Source organism: Spodoptera frugiperda, chromosome 9 (genome assembly GCF_023101765.2).
Source record: "Spodoptera frugiperda isolate SF20-4 chromosome 9, AGI-APGP_CSIRO_Sfru_2.0, whole genome shotgun sequence".
Lineage (NCBI taxonomy): Eukaryota > Metazoa > Arthropoda > Insecta > Lepidoptera > Noctuidae > Spodoptera > Spodoptera frugiperda.
Genome location: NC_064220.1, coordinates 10,961,742 through 10,978,986, shown reverse-complemented (window position 1 = coordinate 10,978,986; position 17,245 = coordinate 10,961,742). Strand labels below are relative to the sequence as shown.

Sequence of the window (17,245 nt, the reverse complement as noted above, 5' to 3'; positions counted from 1 at the left end):
TACCACACTTGAAGTTGATATCTGCAGTCAAAATAAATGTTTCCCTTCATATCCTCGGGCTATGCCTTTGATATACTGTCGTCTACATGACGTAAGCAATCTGTCACGAATCTCAAAAATGTCTTCGCCTAAGGCAAGTTCGTAGATGAAAGCATTTGGTACATACTTTTTTTTTCTTTAAAATACTCCTTACTTGGGTCACTTTTCGAAGTGATTGGTGAATAGGGATATACCTACTTTGCATATGTACATGTATATGATAGTACAAAGTTATGTATTTGGAATCTATTCTATCAATTTCGAGATAAGAATCTCCCGTTCTATAACCCCATACGAGATTATGCTCTAATAACAAATCACTCTCGGAGCTGCGGACTACCTAGCGGGTTTTACCGGGGCTCCGGCTCGAAAAGCAGAAGTAGGAACGGGGTAGTATTAGTCAGTAAGAGTCTGACACGAGAAGAGAGGGATCTCTTCTCGCCAAGAGCGGGAGAAGTCAATGGATGATTTTCCCCCCTCGAAATAAAAATCATTTTCCAGATAAGAATCTCCCGTTCTATAGCCTCATACATTATACTTTAAAAACAAATCACGCTGTATAAAACGTGTTTTCCACAACTAGAAAAACTAGACAATATTAAAAAAGAAATGTCTTACAGACGGAAAATAAAACATTTATTTAATAAAACGTTTTAGAAATAAAAGATAAACGTACATTGCGCACTGCGCACTACTGTTTACTTTCCTTTGCATAAACTATGATAATATCTAGTTCTAGAATATATTTTATTAAGCAAACGGTCTTTGTTAATTAAAACTAACATTTGTTAAAATTGTACATATTTTTAGTAGATTTATGAGTTGGGTTTATGTTACATAGATTTTTAGGGGTAGATAAGTAGAGATGTATATTATATTCTAGTGACATTTGCCTTGAAATCGATAAACAATTAAATATTCGTAACATCCAAGTTTCGTGGAGAGTGGTTGAAAATGCGACTGCTGGGCAAGGAATCTCGGCTTCCATTCCCGGACTGAAAATTAATCTTTTTTTACAATACTTTAGTATTTTACTTACACTACTTACACTATAATTATGATTAAGTAATAAGTTAAAAAAAACCAAAAAGCAGACCAGGGAACCTAACTAACACGAATATAATTTGAAACTCAATTAAAATTGATTGCCAAGAAAACATGTTTACTTTGACATTTTCCAATTTCCCATGTAGAAAGAAAATTAGTTACCGAAGTGTTTGTAATTGGATTTTCCGACATACAGTCGTGAAATGTTTGCAAACTGTACATCTCTTATGTACTCTAAATAGAACTGATATAATATCGTAAGATTAAAGGTACTTTATTCATTATTTTCAATTTTATTGTTTTAAAATTAAGTCTCTTTAGAATTAACTTTGTATGTTGTTTAATTAGGATAAAAAACTTCGAAAATAAATGAGGTTTTAAAGATTAATATCTACACGATTATGGGACATTTCGATAACGAATTAATCAAAATTAATATTAAAACATACTAGTAAACATCACCAGGGATATAGTAAAGGTAAAGACTTTAATCTATTTAAAGCAAACTGGCATAGACCTAAATTAAATTACATTTTACTGCTAATCCTAGCCTCAGCTGTTATACAAGTTTGATAATAAAATACGCCATGAAACGTTTCAAGCAGCCCTGTGACATTTGCGAGGCGAACGAATTAAATTGAAATTTAATGAAATATGACGCCGACACAAGGTTACAGCGCGGTGGAAATTGTTTTATTTTATAATTATGAGTGAAGTAATTAGCTAGTGGCCTTTAAGGTTATACTAACAATTATTAATATAGATTTATAGAGGAAAAAAATGTGAGTTGTGTAAGGAATCGTATGATAGAACTGTGACAAATGATATAAAACGATACATTGCCACGCTTATATTTTTGACGGGGCAAGATCATCAAATGACTCCTCTCGCCTTGGGTGAGGCGTGGGGTAGTGTTAGACTCTGACAGACTAAAAACCACCCCGTTTAAACTTCTGCTTTAGGCCGGCGCCACGGTAACCATTGAGGTAATCGGCAGAGCATCAGCAGACATTAGCATCACGTCATCAGCATCAGCATCACGACAGGCCTTTATAGAAACATAAGCAGAAAATCTAAACAGACCCGTTATTTCTAAGAGAAAGAGAGAAAAGTTGTTTCATAGAAGTCAGGCTATTTAATCTTGTCAGCAATATAGTAAAACTTTATTTGTCATCTCAGTTACTTGCGAGTTTAAAACAGGTTTTAAGTACATTTACGGAAACAAATAATTACTGGAAACAGATTGACTGCATGGTTGGTGCAGTGCCTGGGCAACCGACTGCCGCGCAACGTCTAGCGTGTTCAATTCCCGCACGGAGCAACTCTTTGTGTGATCCACAAATTGTTTTTTGTAAACGCACCCACGACACAGGAGAAAATGCAAATGTGAGGCGACGTTAAAAAATGTTATTTGATAGCTTTTATTGAGGGGGAAAATCGTGCAGTAACTTCTCCCGCTTTGCTTAAGGCGAGAAAGAGAAACCAACCAGGTTTATTGGTAGTAGTGGAAGTAAGAAAAAGGCACATAAAGCTGTGATCAATTTCTGCGTCATACCAAAAATATTATTGTTATATTTTAAATATTTATTCATATTTTTAACATTAACTTCCAGTTCTATCTCCTCTTCGATCGATAAGATCTTAATTTTCAGAATTTTTGGTAATATTAGATGTTTTAATAGAGTATAATATTAAGCCATTAGTACCATTAGTAGGTACTTAATCGGCTGTTAAGATAAATCTATTCTCTTATGGGGTCAGGTCTGATAACGGAACAGGTTTGCTTAAAATCGGTTACAAACCATTCAACTATGTAGTGTGATATGGTTCCGTATTAATTCTTTTAGTAAAACCTAAAAACGTCTAATATAACTGCAGAAAATGCTTGAAGTTATACAGATGTAGTCAATGGAACTATAGATATATTTTATCATGTATCGATAGCAAGGTATAAGTGTAAGTCATCCATAGCACCCTTCCATGGCACGTACCCATAGCACGCATCTTTCTGTACAAAAAACATAGCTTAGCTGAGTCCGTTTCCACCAATGCTAAGCTATGTGTACCAATGAATATGATTGGTGGAAACCAAACGCATCCACAGCAACGTAGCATAGCACATCTCTTGTGGAAAAGCATCCTAAAACAGTCACAAAGTAACATAGTAAGTAACATGTTCTAAAACGTTTTACCGTGAGTAAACTTGGCAAGTTATTAAAACTTAGAACATACATAGGTACGGTACATTAAGTGTACCTATATAACTTTGAAAACATGTTTGTGTGAAACGTTATGCTAGGAAACTGACGTCTCACGGTGGTGTATGAAAAAGTTATACGAACGAGGTGAAAACTGAACATAATGCTCATAAAGCTACACCCACTTTTCACCAACTATGTTATAGAGTTATGAATAAAAAGTGTCGTGTAATGGTCAATGGTCAGCCATTTTGTCATTCAAGATTACTTGCTCTTTAGAAAATATTCGCGAAATTGAAAAATATTAGTTAGCAATAATTTTGCTCGTATCAGGAATCATGTACAATTTAATTATAGACCCGCATTGAGCAGACGTGGTGATTAATGCCCAAACCTTCTCCGTGCGAGAAGAGACTTTTGATCAACAGTGGCTACTTATGAGGCTGTTCATGTGATGTGATGTGTGATGACCCCCATTTAATAAAATGGTACACCATGCATTCAATCAGCCGATTTAGAAGACTTTTGTTAAGAAGTGGTTGATATAATGAAGATGAAGGAGTGCTAAAGTAAGCTCCAAATATTTTAGTACAGAATCCTAATCAAAATAATTTGTAAAATCCACTACGCGATGTTTGCCTATACAGATATGATTGTACAACTGGTTTCACATGAATTATAATAAAAATATTGCGCACACCTGCTCAAAATGCGTGTTTTGGGAATTTGTACGTTAATTGTATGGCTATCTGAGATTAGAATTCAAGGACAGATTTTTCTGTGATGTCGCCTTGATATGTGGGCAAGGAATCAATGGCTTGTTTAAATGAAAATTTTAATATATTAACCATGTCTAAGTTGTTGTTAGATGGGATATTGGGTTGATTGTGTATTAACTGTTGAACTATGGGCGTTCTCTACATAAAAAGGGCTTGGTATAATCTCCACACTTTCTTGGAGATTGACGTTTATCAGAGAGAGCTGCTGCCTGGTATCCGTTAGAGATATAATTTATGTTTTGTGATGGTTTAATTCTATAGGTAATGTTTTTTATAGTGTAAGCCAGTAAATGACCGTACGGCTCACCTAATGGTAAGCAATATTCGCCTATGGGAACCCGAAACACCAGAGCCGTTACAAGTGCGTTGCCAGTAATTAGACCGGTAACCTCAGTCACACAACGAAACACAACGCAAGAATTGTATCACGTCGGTTTTCTGTGGGGCCGTGGTATCACTCGGGTCGAGCCGGCCCATCCGAAGCATGGCTCTCCCACACAATGTAATAAATATATTAAGGGAAGATTAAAGAAAAGCATGGCATACATGTTTAAATTACTTTTTCTTGTTCTTGTTTTACTTATAACTTGGGAGAACAAAGAGCGGTGGCCGGGGAGTTAAGAAACTTGGGACAAAGACAGTAAGAAGAATCATGTGGGTATAATATTCAAGTTTTAATTAATAATTACTCAACTTTTGAAATTAATAATTACTTGTAAAAGAAGCATCTGTTATTACTGTGGGACCAATGTCATTCACAGAAATGAATTGCAGCGGGAGTAGCTAATACATGAATTGAGGAATCGAATACGCGACACCACCCTCACTGGTCTTTTAGCATACGACAAATTATTTAACTAACATAACTGTAAAAATCTACTGCTTTTAAATAGGTACGATAAAATACCCCCGATAAGGACCTATCCATAATCCCCACCTCTGTCTAACGTTATTCAAATATATGTATATTATATTATGGTGATATGTATTCTAGCAAGGTTTATGTTATTAGGACTAATATGGCTGGTCCTACGTGTCTACTAGCGTTATGTTAGGCCGTGGGTGTCCATGTGGGTTTCGACTGTAAGGACCACGTTTATGATCGAAGGACCAACTTAAATATACAAGTGGGAATTATTTATAAAAACAGAAGTAGTGTTTTCTTATTAGTGTTTTATTAAATAGGTAATCCTGAAGATAAAATTCTTTTGAGTCATACAACAGGACTATTGGGTTAGTTTCCTACTAATCAAATTCAAAACTTTTTCAAAATATCAAAACCTATATTTTCATCAGAATTTTTTTGCTAAATAAATCATAAATTAAGTAGATCATCAAATCTATGAATGAAAGTTAGTAAGTAATTATTTTTGAACATTTAATTGTATTGAAAAGTCGAAATAATTTATTTTTGACTCAGGAAATTATCCAAATAAGAGCCGAATTTAACACTCCGAAACACTTAAACTGGGTAGTTTAAGTGTTTAATAGGTATTGTGGAGTTAACTCCAACCAAAAAACAAAATATTTACCTCGCCGTTAATTTCCAAGCTCCTAATTCTAACGTAGTTAGAAATATATTACAGAGACAATATGGTCTAATACCAAACTTCAGATTAATAGGAGTTCATTAGCCCACAAAAGCGGAATAATTACACGAAACAGAGTAAACACCATCCAACATTCATAAGGGTACATTTTGTTCAGGAATTATTTAGGAAGGTAAATGTCATGTGGATGGAAGCAAATCAAGGTATACCAGTCCAGTATAACCTGGTCTAGAATTGTGTAAGATGTGTATACATGAGGAGGTCAAGATATATTGTTTGTTCCTGTTACGAATAAACAATTAAATGGCTTGATTCACACATCGAATTAGTGGTTGCGGTTATTTGGTCCTTTCTGGGTTTGTTTCGGTAAAATGTTGACATGAATTTTAATAAAGTGTTCCAAATTCTGCATTTTTCTTTCTAAAATCGCAAGCATGTTGGAATACTATTCTGGAAAGAACAAACTATGTCCACCACTTCTTGTCATTAAGCAATTATGAAGAAATTTTATATGTCTGAAATAATAAATTATCACCTTCAAGTTTTAGAACTTTCCAGATAATTAAATATGGTACGTCTCCGAAGAAAATCCAAGTCCTCCGTAGAAGAAAAACTTGTATACTTAAACATCAATTAAAGACTGCAGGTCGAGGGCGCGAAGGCAATAAAGCAATTTTATTCATAAGATCTTATAGATACAGACGTAACACCATCACTAGTAGTACCACTCAATGTTTTAGCAAACAATGGACGACCATGAACGTCTTCTAATAAAGGATGGAATACACTGAAAGGAGTTGAAGACATTATCTTAATATTAACAGAAATAGAAAATGTCGAAAACCTTTACCCTTCCGGGGTTGTAAGAGACGTATAAAGGACTATAAGTTTGACAGAGACCAGGCAGCAGCGCTCTCTGATAAAACTGAACATTTTAAACTACGATTTTCTCTTAAATCCACCTGCCAAGCATGGATATTATGGCAAACCCTCTAATGTAGAAGAGGTTCTCAGTGTAGCAGTTGACTGTCACGGGCTATTAACGAAAATAATGATGAAATTAAACAACAAAAACTCACAACTCCTATTACTCTACCATTTCACAAATCATATGCATTACGTAGGGATCTAAACCAAATTCAATCCGTCTATCCAAATACGATCCCTTTATCTGGTTAGGCCGAACTTGCATCAATCCTTTTGGATGGAGCTCTAATAAACTAATCTACATTCATGAATTCTGATGCTTTGGGGTGGAGGTCTCTCCCTCTTGATTGTTCATTACCATCCTTCCTGGTCCATTATAGAAAACACGGTTTGAGGAAGATTGATGGGCATATTAATATGTTTATGAGCAATATATAGATTTAAGACTTGTTTATATTTATGTGTGACTGTGTATGGTCAACTCAACTCTTCTCTTTTCTTAGGTGTCGAAACAGTCAATTAAGTTTAATAAAGACAAAGCAGTATCCACCGATAACCTGATACCTTTTAAACTACGAGCCATCCACCTGCTAAGCCTGAAGATCGTGGCAAACCCTCCTTATAGAGTGAGGAGAGGAGACTCAGTATGCCAGTAGTGGATTATTATGAGTTGTTGGTATTTTGTATTGCTGTTTCAACTTAGCTCATGATGTTATATTGACCACAATAAATGTGTTCACACCTCAATACAAACTCTTATAACATCTTCAACATTTATTATTCAGTTTTGCCCTTGGCACCCATTGACACCAAGTTTATGGCTACTAATACTTATGGTAATGTATTGCACTTTGTTTTTAAACCTAATATAGATAACGTATTGTTAGTCCACACATTTTTAGTATGGTTTCCATCCCATAATACTGACCATATTATCACCCATTTATGCAGCATAAAGCAGTATGCATTTTAGGCAGTCATATTGTGAGGACCATACTGTATGCAAAATGGCGATAACATATCGCAATTATCATCTAGTCTCTAGTGTAAAAATCCAACTACTACGAAAAAACCGACTCACAATAATTCTTTACCTGACCCAATTACTAGGACCCCTGAGACCAAAGCAGTTCTAAATCAGTCCCAAAATATCTGAATAATTACTAACGTTTCTACTTAGTGGTACTGTAGTATCATTATGTATTAAAATACTCAGGCCCTTGATTAATTAATTAATCCTGGGTGCTTCTGTTGATGGGGTATCGAGTTTGGATATTATTATGACCGTCTTTCATCAGGCTTAATTTGATTCTGGAAGGATTTTGTAGGACGATACCATTTAAGCAACGATGTACTAAAGGACCATTAATGACACAATAAGAGGAAAATGTACATAATTATATCATCAATCTAATAGAGTAGGTAAAGACAATGGAAAGAAACATAATAATGATTTTGATACACCTCTTTTGTTTTAACCAGATTCATTACTTTCGATACATGTAATAGTAAACAGCATGACATAATAGTTGTAAGTTTGTTTGTATTGATTTCATTCGGGAAATCTTTTCAAATATTTCCACGATTATCTATAAACAATGATCCAAACGATTACATCAAGCATATTACATAAACGCACGTTTCCGTCCGTCCGTCTGTCACGGACAAACGCGAGTTGACTGTAACATACTAACGTTGCTACTTGTTTAATTCATGAGCCGCCATCTTTGGGCAAGCGTGTGCGCCGGGCTTTTAGCAAAATAGACGTTTGTTTTGTTATTTTATTTACTACTGGAAAGGGGCAAGAGTGTTTAGATGTTCAGTATTCAATTGAATTAAGGGTGAGAGGAATTTTGAAGAGTCACTGCGGATATTTTTAACGCAGGCCCAGGTAAACGATTGGTAGGACAGCCTTCAGCTCTGATTATGAAGAGCTTAGGTTCTTGCGTACTATTAAAGACGCCATATTCAGCTCCCGGACAGCTGCAAGAATGCTGGACATATCCAACACAGTATGGAAGCGCGATGAGGATGACGATAATAGGAAATTTCAATGTCCTTATGCAAAATGTAGATGCGAAATCACTAAAAATAACTAATAGAGGTATATCATAAAACTAAATTATTTCAAAATCACGAAAACATAACATCTTACATTTATTTACAGAAGAAAACGCAATAGTACAAAACACAATCGTGACCACACAATAACGTGCGGATGACAGTTCAGTATCAATTGACATAATGGCTGGACGATTGTGGCCAGTAAAAGATAACAACATTCAACTTATACAGTCACTCGTGTGTCTTAGAAATGATAAAAGCGGTTTGACATTATTGACGGAATAACATCAAAGAAGGACTAGCAAATAATAATATACATGACACATATTAGAAGTCTTTTCCGTATATGAACGTGATAGACTCAAATACTACTAAACGGATTTTTGTACGGTTGTTACTAAAAAACTTAAAATAAAGTAGTAAGTAAATTCCTAAGGAATGTTTCGGATGTATAATTAATTAAGATTTTGACGACACAGGTAAAACTGCGGGTGGAAAGCTAATTACGGATATATTACGAATTGATTTACCATCAAAAGACTAAAGCGCAATAGCTCGAACGCATTTACAAATAAGTATGTGATCGAAGGACCAAAATGCGTCTCGAAGGACCACTTACTTAGTAGCACTAGTGACTTTTATTAGTCCCAAGGGGAATTTAGAGTACGACGATATTGAAACACTTTATAGGATTCGAGAAGGTAACACAAAACTTTAAGGCGTCGAGAAAGACCATCGAAACCTCGAGTCGAAATGAAACGGCACATAATTGAACCTTAGCTTGCTGTGTCTGAAATCAACTGATTGGCAATTCAATGACTACAGAAGTCGTATTGACTTTAATACATAACCAAATGGATTTAAACGTCGTTGTATAATGCAATCGTGTTCATCAGTATATGTATCTGCGTACATAATGTGGATCGTTTCTCTCAATACCATCACGTCTCGAATAGAACAAGTAGCTGAAACATGTTGCTTTTACACGATTAGGACATGCTCAGTATTCTGTTCTAGGCTTAATATTATTCGATTTCTTCTTACAAGTAGAAATGGCTTAAATGGATTATAAGAAGTGGCGTGATACGACTCAGAATTGTGTTTCTGTTTGTATTATGAGATCAGTAAATAGCATGTTTGTTGTGACATGGGATATGCTTTACATGAATGGCCATTCTAGCGTATAAACAATTTGGTTTGTATGGCATTATATCTGTGCTACTTTAACATTATTTTATATGAATATTATACACTGTTATGTCCATGTTTTCTCTCTATACATATAAAAGAAAGTCTTCACAATGCCTCTTTATGAAATCAGATTACAAGAAAGTTCCGAAGACTAACTAGCAGAATGACAAAGTCTACCAACATTGACTTCTAATCAAAATGAATACAATTTCGTAACTAAGTATTACAGTTAAGAAAAGGATCGGAGAAAGATTTATTATGAAGCGCATGTTTTATGTATAACAAGCGACCGGACGATACAATGATAATTAAATCAGCACATTATCTCTGATTAACAATTTAAACTCAGTACTTTAGTTAGAAAGGCGTTTTCATCTAGATTTGTATGAGATTCGCGAGTGTTTGCATGTTATGTTAATTTTAGAGAGTTAGTGCATCGTTTTTAGGCTGGTGTAAATAATTGTGTGGATATTTATGTCACTTAGAAATTGATGTGCTCAAAAACTTTAGGTCTAATAACTCCCATCACTTATCATGTGACGTTCAACTTTCATACACTATTTACAGGTGAAGAACTTTGTGTAATTTATGTAACACTTAAATCTTTACCTAAGTGAGAAAATAAAATAAGAAATATACGTCAAGGGACATAAAATACATGTGAAAGAGACAGTAACAATAATGGCGTAGGACATAATAGAGAAAAGGAAAAACTTGGAGCAAAGTGTTATAGCTTCTCTGTAGTAAAGTTAGTAGAGAGAAATATCGGGGCCCTGAATAATTAATTACATTGCTTCCACGGAGACTGAGTTACAACTTATTTATTTAGAGCACTTTATTAAGAAACTTCCTGATATAATATTCTATTTTGTTATGGATATTATTATAAAAAGAATTTATATATTAGAACTACACACTGTTCAAGCAGTGTTTCACAGTATTTTAATAAGTTTGAGATCGGGATTTCTGTATTATCCTTAAGCAGATGGAACTCCAAATACACACACCGGCAAAATTAGGGGAACACAAAAAAAAGACGGTGATTTTTTAATTATTAGCTTTTTATGAATGTTTTTTCGATTTATTTAGGCTAGGATATTCAAAATAAATATGACACAATAGAAACAAGGGTTAAAAATTATTTATTTATGTATAAAAGTGATAGCTAAATCTTGTTACAATTTAGTATCCTAGTTGGATAAAAGCCAGAAAATAAAAGCCCCACGTCAAAATTCTATTGTTATTTATCGGTATCCAATAAATATTACCTTACCTTTATACACTACTGGACTAAAAATACAGATAGGTACATTGGCCCACTGGGGCTAATATAAACCTTTATCTACTTGGAACCAGGCCAAAACTTTAACTGCAATCATAATGGGAGTCTGTAACCTATGGCCTTGCATTAAAAGGGATTGTAATTTGTCGCCAAGTTTGATCCATATTTGACACACAAAGGACCATTATCAGGCCTTATTCAATAAAAGTGGTTAGCTGTTATAAATCAGTCCCATTTTTGGCAGTCTTGTTAGAGTATGTTGATGGGATTGATTTCCATAAAAAAAACTGATAGATTGTGTATTGCAGAATAGACAATATAATAAATGAACCGACAAATCAAGTGCTATTGGGTGTGTGTAATTCCAAAATTGGGATAGTAAAAGCCCCAAAAATTCTAAGTAACCAATTTTACCTTACCTTTATACACTACTGGACTAAAAATACAGATAGGTACATTGGCCCACTGGGGCTTTAAACCTTTATCTACTTGGAAGCAGGCCACTTTAACTGCAATCATAATGAGTCTGTAACCTATGGCCTTGCATTAAAAGGGAGTGTAATTTGTCGCCAAGTTTGATCCATATTTGACACACAAAGGACCATTACAGGCCTTATTCAATAAAAGTATTAGCTTAAATCAGTCATTTTGGGACAGGCTTGTTAGAGTATGCTGATGGGATTGATTTCAAAAAAAAAACGAGTAATCAATTTATCAAAGTTATGATTGAGTATGAAAATCTTCTATCAAAGAAAAGATCTCATAAAACAATATCGTTCAGACTAAACTGCAGCTGCGAAGGAACAAATGACACGTGAAAATGCAGAAGTTTTATAAATGGTCCTTCGAGCCATTAAACACGATTTTGGTCCTTTACTGGGGAGAAATTTATTGTAATGCACTAGGTATGACGTAAGTAATCTGGTTTGGAAGTAGACCATAAGACATTACTAATGGTGAAGATTTTTAAAGTAAATTACTAACTTTAATAAAAGAGATAAAATAATATGCACGTTGACCCGCCGAAAATTACCGCAATAATTATATCAAGACCTAATAAAGTTTTCTTATTAAGTTTCCTACGGATAGATTTTAGTAGTACTGACCTTATGATAGGTGTCTTTCTGCCAGTTCTTGATTTGCGCCATGACGTCATTGACGAGCCGGTCGCGGACGCTCAGGTGTAGATCTGAGAGACGCTCCGCCTCAACCATACCTCCTTTCCATGCAGCTTCCATTGTGCCATATTCGGGGCCTGACGGACAAAAACAAGAAATAAGAAATCTTTCATCATCATAGTCATCATCGTGAGAGTTCACAACTGGAGTATGTGTCTTCTCTACAATAGTAGGGTTTGCAATAACCCTGTTAAGAAATCTTTGTTGGTCTTAAATTGTTCACAAAAGATTAAAGACATTGGAGAACATACACTAATTACCTCTTTAACGATATGAATAACATCAATGTAAAAATGTTGTGGCTACATGTTAGTAAAAGTGATAAAAGAAAACAGAAAACGCGGTATTAAAAAAGGGTTGAAATAAAATTACCCAACCAACTGACGGGGATTCCTGAAGAGATTACAAATGCCAGAACCGGGACATTTGTTGTTCCACATGTGTAGCGAAGGATGCGCAATGTTTTGGTAAAAATATGAGTGGCAATTTTTAAATATAATTGTATGACTGACGCAGATTTTGTCCACAGAGGTGTATAGAGAATATACAACGAGAACCATCAGTAGTTTCATTAATTGTTTGATGAACTATAAGGTGTTATTGCGTAAAATTGTCTGTTATCAAATGCTTATTTCCCTACTCTATTTTTCACCGCGGTCCTTAGTTAATCCTAAGATCAAATCATCAAGTAGGACTGAATGATCGCAATGTTCAGTCTGACATAACCATCTTACGTGTTCACTAACCACAAGAGCATTGAGTAATACTTGTTTGACATCTATTAACAAAATGACGGACATCTTGTTTACTTTTTTATGAGAATTAAGAAATGCCATCGACCGTTACGTTACCTTTAGGCTGTGTACAAACTGACTGGGTTATACTTTTTATCGCATGGATAATGTCAACTGTTTTTTTTTTTTTAGGATTAGGATTAGGCCATGTTTGGTTCTTTTGGTTTGTGAATGCGAAGTAAATTATGATTCAAGTATCTTTTTTCCCATAAAAGGACCAGTAATGGTATAAACACAAAGATTTGTTGGGATAAAGTTCTACAAATGACAATATTTCAGAACTAATTACAGTGGATTACGAAGATTTTGACCCACGTATATGCTAATTAGTTTTTTGCCGCAAAAGCAATGTAGAAAGAAACCCTTGTATCGGGAACATATTTCTAGCTCTACTTAGTATTAAACGTTAAACCTTGTAAGAGTTAATTACGAATACCATACAACCTTCCAAAATCACCTCACAACCACATAACTGATAACATCATTACTCAACCAAGTCTTACTGAGAAGTAACTCGGCACCAATTTGGTCAATCTCATAATAACTTTCATTGCACTTGCTGTAAACGGCAGGCAGTAATGTGCGGGGAAACCGGTCGGTAGTTGTGGTCGATAAGGTGCTATTCAGACTTATAAACGAGTGTTCATGTAATGGATACTAATGGGGACACCAGACTATGAAGCCTGATATAGTGTGAAAGCGAGGTAATGTAAAGACTGCCTGAGGTTTTCTTGACCCTTTACGAAGGTTAAGTTCTAAGGGAATTGCGATGCGCTTTTGACCACAATCAATCATGTGAAGTGAAAGGAAAACTTGAAATTAGCCAATGAATTATCGACAGTTTACTTGGCTTTAGATGGTTTTCGTAAAAAGCAGAACTGCAATGACTTTTAATCCGACTTAACCTAAGTATCATTTAAACATCAAGATGAATTTACGTAGATACTTAGTATGTATACATAAATAGTACATTGTGTAACAAGCCTCGACAAAAGCGACACAATCAGGTACGCATAACAAACCTGCCTCATCAGTCTAGAGGCTGCGCCATTTTCGCAAGTGCATTTCATAATAACAAGACTTAATAGTGACGTAAGGGTGCACCAACCCGATGACCGATTCGCATACCATTCTAAATTCGAAACGACCAATCGCGACACTTTCGATTTTTAAATCGCCCAATGAGATATGTTAAACACGCTTTCGGCGACGCGTACCGAAGGACCATTTCGGTTTCGTGACTCGAATACGAGTTGTCTCGAATCAGTTTCGATCCTTACTCGATATGCCCGATTAACTTTCGTTTTCATTAACAATATTTTTATTCTCGACACATTTTGTTGCTTAACATCGAGAGTTCATTTTCATGGAATGTAGGTATTCTTTTTACGAATACCGATTCGGTCGTAAGAAATGAATGATGTATGGCACATAATGGCTACAGTTGTGGTTGCTTGAGTAATGTAACTCGCTATTGTGTGGTGATTAAAATTGACGGCCTCTAAAAAGTAACATTTTAATATGATTATTGCAATCTATTACGAATGTCGCAATTATAAACTAAGACTACCACAAGCAGAAGTTTAAGTAATCTTACTAATATTATAAACGCAGATGTTTGTGACATTGTGTGTATGTTTGTTACTTAATCACGTCAAAACAGCTGAAAGGATCGGGATGAAATTTGGCACAAGGATAGATTGTGGTCTGGAATAACACATAGACTTTTTTTATCCTACGGGAACGCGAGGGAAGCCGCGGGCAGAAAGTAGTTTAAACTAAAACATATGTTGATTTTCGTTCCGTTTTCCCGATAAAATACTGATAGATAAAACAATTAGAGACCTGCATCGGCACCTATAAATTAATTATTTTCCACAAACACCTAATTACGATAATTATGCTCGAAGTTATCGAAAATGCAATCAAAAAGATACAATATTAACTAATCTTATCATTTGTAATCGAGTGAACTCATTCATCGAATCACGATAATCGATTCATTATCATATTTTCACTTCGATTTATTTATAATACAATTGTGTAAGCGCTGATAGATTTAATTTTAAACAATATCTTTGGCGAATTGAGTACAAGGCCTTATGCATTTTTAACTATTGTAATATTAAAATTATTTGTTTGTAGTGGCCAGGCTGTAAAACTACTGGACTAACTTTAAACATTTTTTTATCGTTAGAAAGTATACCTTGAAAAACACTTCTTGTAGAAAAAAATTTACCTCACTACATACGTTACCAACATTTTTCCAAAATGTTAACATTTTTAAAAGGTTTTGGGTCTTTTGCAAAAGGGACGTTTTTATTCCAAGCGAGAGAAGCCGCATGCCAATTTTAGTTAGTGATAAAATAATATTTATCATTGTTGAAATATTTTCGTATCGATATCTCAATCGAATGTGATTATAAGATTTGTAATTGGTAGATGCCACCGACCAAGTCAAGGTAACGAAAGTTTTATATAACTTGCATTTTTAATATGGTTATAAAAATATACTATATTTATATTAGATGGTTATAATATTTATCTTTTTGATCTAGCCTGTATAATATGTCAACATTTTGGTAGACAGAATTGCAACAGCGAAAGTGATTGATCGTGTAACTACGTAATGAAATATGCAACGAAAATTTTAATTACCGTGCACATTTTTTGGTGATTATAATTAGCTGCGATTATTCCAAAGATGATCTAGATAGATCGAATTGCTACTTAGCGAGTTAGAGGGGCCCTGGCTCGACAAGCAGGAGTAGGAACGGGGTGGTTTTTAGTCAGTACGAGTCTGACAATTCCTCTCGCCTGACCCAAGCCAGGAGAAGTCATTAGATGATTTTCACCTCACAAAAAAAAAAGATAGATCGAGTTAATCGTGATTAAGCACTAGTTAAAATGTTAGGACATAATAATTATATAAACTAAATAATATCCCACCCAAAACATAAATGTGAAAGGCTGCCAAGTTCGATAATATTGGAATGCTTCGCCTATAAAAGAAGTGAGATCTAAATAAGTACCAAGTTCCATACACAGACCTCAGTTAAAATGATATAACAAGTTGGCAAGTTTTCACACACTTTGTTATAAACCTACTAAACGCAATGAGTCAAGTATATAATTTTCTATTAAAACTTGCCAAGTTATATCATTTTTAACTGAGGTCTGTGTATGGAACTTGGTACTTATTTAGATCTCACTTCTTTTATAGGCGAAGCATTCCAATATTATCGAACTTGGCAGCCTTTCACATTTATGTTTTGGGTGGGATTTCATTTATTTTTGTAAGGTTTATTTTCTTTTTTTCTTATTTTACTTTACTTTGACTAAATACAAACCTTCGTAACGAATTTTAGGTCGGTACGACCATTGGAAGATATAGATATTTTTTTTGTTTTAGTTCCTTAGGGGTATGAATTTACACCTTCATTATTTTTAAAACCGACTCACACTTGGCCATTTTCAGATTTTTTCCTTTACCTTGACCTAAAGACCTACCTCCATGCCAAATTTCAAGTCAATACGACCATTGGAAGTGGTCTAGGTTTTTGATGAGTGAGTGAGTCAGTCAGTGAGTGTATAGTAAAAATAGCGATTTTCTGACGTCAATATCTCAAGACCTACAGTACCTTTATCTAGTAACTTTATCCCTAACACAATAAGTACTTATATCATACGTATGAAACGTAGACATATTCAGTTTCACGACACACAGCTATCGTACGTGCTTCTTGATGTTTTGCAGTTCCCTTTGGCACAGTTGTGTTTATTGAGGTAGGTTAGGCATACTATTTGAAATACCTAGCAATGTACAGGCGACACATTTCATTAGTTACACTCTTTCTCTTATTATCTTGTAAATAACCAATATAAATGCAATAACTAAATGATGACGACATTATTCATAGGCACATGATGAAGCTACAAATCACTACAATGTGCACGTAAGACATACTGTTTATTGAAAGTGGTTACATAGTATGTTAGCTGTCGTGTTTTATGCTAATTTACGACTTGTTTCTCTGTTGCAATCTCTTAGTATGCTGTTACCATCCTCATACCGATACGACTCGTATGGGTGATAGCTGTTTAAAGACAAATTGTTTAAAATTACCTTAGCAATTGTTTTCGGATGAAATTCGTTACTAAGGCATTCTTTAAGTAATCATTAAATGGATCTGAGT

At 34.7% G+C, this 17,245-nt stretch overlaps 1 protein-coding gene across 8 annotated transcripts in view; it reads right to left on the bottom strand.

Moving 5' to 3' along the window:
• Window positions 1-17,245, bottom strand: part of LOC118270919 (protein kinase C and casein kinase substrate in neurons protein 1) — a 134,534-nt gene that overhangs the window by 60,787 nt on the left and 56,502 nt on the right. For all 8 annotated transcript variants that reach the window (XM_050696061.1, XM_050696058.1, XM_050696062.1 and 5 more), the window contains one exon: window positions 12,184-12,332. In XM_050696061.1, coding sequence (XP_050552018.1) covers window positions 12,184-12,332 — 149 coding nt within the window. The remainder of the gene's footprint in view (window positions 1-12,183; window positions 12,333-17,245) is intronic.